This window comes from Triticum urartu, chromosome 7, assembly GCF_003073215.2.
Source record: "Triticum urartu cultivar G1812 chromosome 7, Tu2.1, whole genome shotgun sequence".
NCBI lineage: Eukaryota > Viridiplantae > Streptophyta > Magnoliopsida > Poales > Poaceae > Triticum > Triticum urartu.
In genome coordinates this window covers 15880437-15885500 of record NC_053028.1, presented here as the reverse complement: position 1 = coordinate 15885500, position 5064 = coordinate 15880437, and the positions used below count along the sequence as shown (strand labels likewise).

Genomic DNA, 5064 nt, shown 5'->3' with positions numbered 1-5064 from the left:
TATGACCCGTCGGACGAGTTTAAGCCTTTTTCTTACTCTAATTGATGAACCCTATTCATACTTGTTTTAAAAACAGTGATGCTTTTTTTTTGTTTTCATCTATTTTGGATTGCTTACGACGTTTGTCTATTTTTTTTAGTAGTTTAGATTGCTTACCACATATGTCGTGTGGTCCCACGTTTGCCATGTTGTGGTAAACAAAATTAGTTTTTTCAATCATTAGTAGGCCCAATAACCTGGACATGCCAAATTTCAGGAGGCAAGTTTGAGTTAGTTTCGGTTTAAAAAAAAGTTTGAGTTAGTTTCGAGGTTGCAGTTTTGAGTTGGTTCACGTGTGCGACTCGGTTTAGACACGGTTGAGTCTCTGCTCGTATATAGGAGTACTTGCGGTTATAGCGCTCATAATGTAGCACTTGGCAGAGGTACGACGGCCTGCTGTTTCAGTTAGCACAAAGAAGAAGAGAAGTAATCATCCGAGGATTGTCAACCAGCTACAGCCAAGATGACGAGCCTGCTGCCTCACGACCTGATCGTGTCGGAGATCCTGGTCCGGCTGCCCGCAAAGTCCCTGTTGCGTCTAAGCTGCGTCTGCAAGGCCTGGCGCACCACCATCTCCGACGATCCATCCTTCTCTCAGGCGCATCTCCACCGGCTCCACCAACAAAACAAGAAGCCGTGCAGCCTACTCATTACACCACGTATCACCGTCGAAGCCGCAGAACCTTGGAGTTGGACGATCAGCCACGAGGTCTCTGCCCCGGGATTGTACCTGTGGGAGGAGAGCAAGCCGGACGTGGCAGCCCTCTTGCACGACACCTCATCGTTCCCCGCGGAGGACAAGTGGGCAAGGCACCGGTTCGCGCACTGCGACGGGCTTGTGATGCTGCCAGCAGAGGATACCGTGCGCGTGCTAAACCCGGCCACGCGCCAGGCCGTCGTGCTGCCTTGGAGCCCCAACATCGTCACATCAGGTCGGCGCTGGGGAACCGAAGGCCACAAGGCGTTTGGCTTCGAACGGGATCATGGCACCAACGCCTACAAGGTCGCTCGCTTCTTCTACCGCGAGTGTCTCGCCGAGGATGCTCTTGGGATGGAGGTGTTCACCATTCGAAAGGACGACTGTTGGCGTGAGACGGTTACACGACTGCCGTTCTGTTTCGTAGCAATGCAAACGGCAACCTTCTTCAAGGGCTCCTTGATCTGGACAGTCGACCATGAGTCGCTCATGTATGAAGACTTGAGTCCGGATGAGATTGCAGACATGCCATGCTTTGTCCGCTTTAGCCTCGAAGACGAGTCATTCAATATTATTATTGGGCCTCCATGGTACCGAGGGCCTAATAAATTTAAGCCCGGTGTCGTGGTTTTAACTCTGACAGTGATGTAGGAGGGTGTGTATGGAGAGGCTAGATCTTAGCTATGGAGGAGTTGTAAGCACACGAGGATTACGAGTTCAGGCCCTTCTCGGAGGAAGAAACAGCCCTACGTCTCGGTGCCCGGAGGCGGTCGATTGAATTATGCGTGTGTGAATAACAGGGGTGCGAACCCTTCATACTGGGGAGGGGGTGGCTTATATAGAGTTCGCCGGCCCTCTCTTGCCCTCAGTAATGCAGGGTTTAAGGTACATTTAAGGTTGGGCGTTACTGGTAACGCCCCTAATAAAGTGCTATAATGACCATAAAGACTACTTAATAGCCGACCGTTTGCCTGCGGAGTGACTTCAGATCTCCTGGCGGTCGAGTGGCTAGCTTCATGGTCGAGTGTCTTGAATCCGTCGAGTGGGATACCTTCAAGTCGATTGAAAGGTGACTTCTTCTAGGGATGTCCTCGGGTAGGGCTCTTTGGACAGGTCCGTGCCCCTACCCTAGGTACATAGCTTCATCATTAGCCCCCGAATGGATCGAGGTTAGAATGGGGAAAGAGTTGGGGATCTTTCCGACTGGTTCTTTGGGCTACATGAGTGCCTCGTTTTGGATCAATCGTCACGGATGACGCCATCAACCTCTTTCAGTCGCCTTGATCCATTCCAGGCCTTTCGCCGAGTGAATTTCTTTACTTGTGACATACCGAGTGTCGGCGCGAGCGGGGTCTTCTGTTTTGACAAGTTGTTCTGCAGCACGCGGATGTCGCGGGATTCGGATTTCGGGAAGCGCGCGGGACGGGAGCGGTCGCAGTAATCGGAAGCGATAAAGCGGAAGCTCCTCGATTCCCGCGCCACCTTTTTCGCCACGTACTGCGCGCGCGTCTGCTGCGGGATTTGACTGGATAGCCTGGGCTTACCAGTCAGCCACTCGGGAGCGGCCTCTTATAAGTCGCCGGCTCGGGGTTTCCAAACAGTGCTCTCTTCTTCCTCTCTCCCTTCGCAAGTTCCTCCGCCACCTCCGCTCTCACCCTAGCGCCGCAGGCCCGTGCGAGATTTGCCGGCGATGATGGCGAAGGACAAGACATCCGCTCTGGAGCGCGCGAAGAAGGCGGCGGCGCAGGGGAAAGGGAAGAGGTCTGCTTGGGGCGGATCTTCCTCAAGGTCTGCTCTGCCCCGAGGCTGGATCCAGGGCGACTGGATGCCGTCGGTGATCCGGCAAGAAGATCTCGACGACATGGTCGAGGGGGGAGTCATTCCCCACGAAGCTGCGCGTCTTCCGGGGAGAGAGATCGAACCCAAGCCTCGCGCCGGTGAGTGCGTGCTCCTAGCCACCCATATCGACCGCGGGTTTTCTCTGCCGCCCCATCCTTTTTTCCGGAGCTTTCTGAACTTCTTCGGAGCGCAGCTCCACCACTTCACTCCCAACTCCATCGTATATCTTGCTGCTTTCATTTCCATGTGTGAGGGTTTCTTGGGTTGCCGCCCCCATTGGGGACTCTTCAAGCACATTTTTACCTGCCGTTCTCAATCGGTCAAGAAGGCCAAGTCGAGTGACGAAAGGACGCAGGTGATCCAGCTATGCGGGGGCCTGGCGATCCAGACGAGAGGAAAGAGTTGTTTTCCATCTATCACTTTCCCGGAGTCGGTCCGCGGTTGGCAGGCGACCTGGTTTTACTGTCAAGACCAGGCGACCCCAGGACAGTCGACTGGTCTTCCCCCTTTCTCTCTCGACCGAGCTGAAAAACCTGCTTCTCTGAAAGTGACGCCGGAAGAAAAGGCCCAAGTCAAAGTGCTGGCTGGTCGAGTGGTTGAGCTTGTCTGCGAGGGCGTGACTGGTATGAACCTGCTGGAGGTCTTCCTTCGGAGGCGCATCCAGCCGCTCCAGGCTCGTGACCACCCGATGTGGCTGTACTCGGGTCTTGACGACACCACTCGGATCCATCCGGAGGAGGTCACCGATGAAATGCTGGAGGGGTGGTTGTCGAGCATCACAGGGAACAAGGACAACCCCCGAGGAGCCAGGAGGGTAATTCCACTCGACAACTCGTATGACCTGGACCATGTATGTCTTTATGCTCCCGACTGAGATCTTGTTTTCTTCATTGGTCTTCTTTGAGTTGGCCTTCTCGGAGGAAGTAACAGCCCTACGTCTCGGTGCCCGGAGGCGGTCGATTGAATTATGCGTGTGTGAATAACAGGGGTGCGAAAGAGGCTATATGCCAGGCGGGGATCATGATGGAGCAAGTGAAGGTGGCTCGGGAGGCCAGCCAAGCAGCTTATGACGCGAGCTCGGCTCTTCAGAGCAACGTCCAGGTCGGTCGACTCAACACTTGGTCTGTTATGATATGCTGTTTGAAGAATCTCTTTTCCCAAGATCTTTGTATCTGTACACCCACTAGGTGTGTCTGCCAATTCTTGGATGAGTGGGGGCACGCTAAGTGCACCCACTGGGTGTAGTCCCCGAGACTACGGTGGACTGCTGGCAGTCGACTGTAGTCTTTACATTGTGTTGTTGTAGCTGTATTTCTTCACTCGGTCTGGTCAGGCCATGTCAAATGAAACTGTATCCGGTCGACTGCGGGCAGTCGACTTTTTTTTCACAGTGGGGGCACGCTGAGTGCACCCACTGGGTGTTGTCCCCGAGACTGCTGTCGAATGTTTTTGATTCGGCTGTGGTCTTAGAAACGTCATCATTGTCTCTTAGTTACTCGGAAGCAACTTATCGTGGACGTCTGTCGACTGATTTTTCTTTTTACAGAAATCCTGCGAACTTGTAGCTCGCTATACTGAGTTGGAGAATCAACAGATCCAGCTCAACCTTAACTTGAAGCTTGCTCAGGAGAATTTGAAGAAGGCGCAAGAAGAAGCAAAAGGTATGGCTGGTGAGGTTCTCCATTCTTGACGAGTGGCTTTTCTTCCTTGTCCATTCTTGATGTTGATTTCACTCGACGTACCGCAGATAAACTGGAAGAAGCTCTGAAGAAGAAGGGTCAAGATCTTGCAGAGGCACAGAAGGAGGTCTTGGACAAAACGAGGCTTGCTGAAGAGAAAATGGCTTCGGTCGGAGCTCTTGAGCAGGAGAACTCCAGACTGAAAGCTGCTCTCGAGGTAGCCAATCAAGAGGTCAGCCGACTGAAGAACGACAACGTGGCTCTGCACGACAAGGCGGGTGAGCTGGCGGGAAAGAGGAACGATCTGGAGGCTTATCTCGGTGGACTCGCCAAGAAGCTGTTCGTCGTGCTCGAAGGTAATTACTCTACCCCGACTGTCTTGCAGTTACCAAGTCTGTGTAGGGCCACTGTCTTATTCTTGAATCGTGTTTGCAGAATTCTGTCAGAACTTTGAAGAGGAGACCAGTCGAGTGGAGCCAGGCTTGGACCCTGCTAACTCTGTTGTGAAGGACGAGGCTGCAATGAACGTGCTCCGTCTGGAGTCTCGTATTGCCAGCGTGGTTGACTATCTTGCTCGACTGAAGGTTGCGATGTCGCGGATCGACACATCACTCTGGCCTGGGACGACGCTTCAGAACGACCTCGAGTCCCTGATGGCTCGACTTAATGAAGTCCCAGGTCGAGTGGCGGAATGGAAGAAATCTTCCGCTAGATGTGGTGCTGATGTCGCTCTGTCTCTGGTCCGCGTCCATTGCAAGGAGGCGCGAGAAGAAAAGCTGGCCGCCATCCAAGTTGCCAATACCAGGAAGC

General features: G+C 53.3%; 1 protein-coding gene across 1 annotated transcript; it reads left to right on the top strand.

Moving 5' to 3' along the window:
• The first annotated feature begins 502 nt into the window (after positions 1 to 502).
• Positions 503 to 1387, top strand: LOC125518144 (F-box protein At1g52495-like). The gene has a single exon (XM_048683078.1). It carries the CDS (start codon positions 503 to 505, stop codon positions 1385 to 1387), a length of 885 nt encoding a protein of 294 aa, XP_048539035.1.
• Positions 1388 to 5064: the final 3677 nt, after the last annotated feature.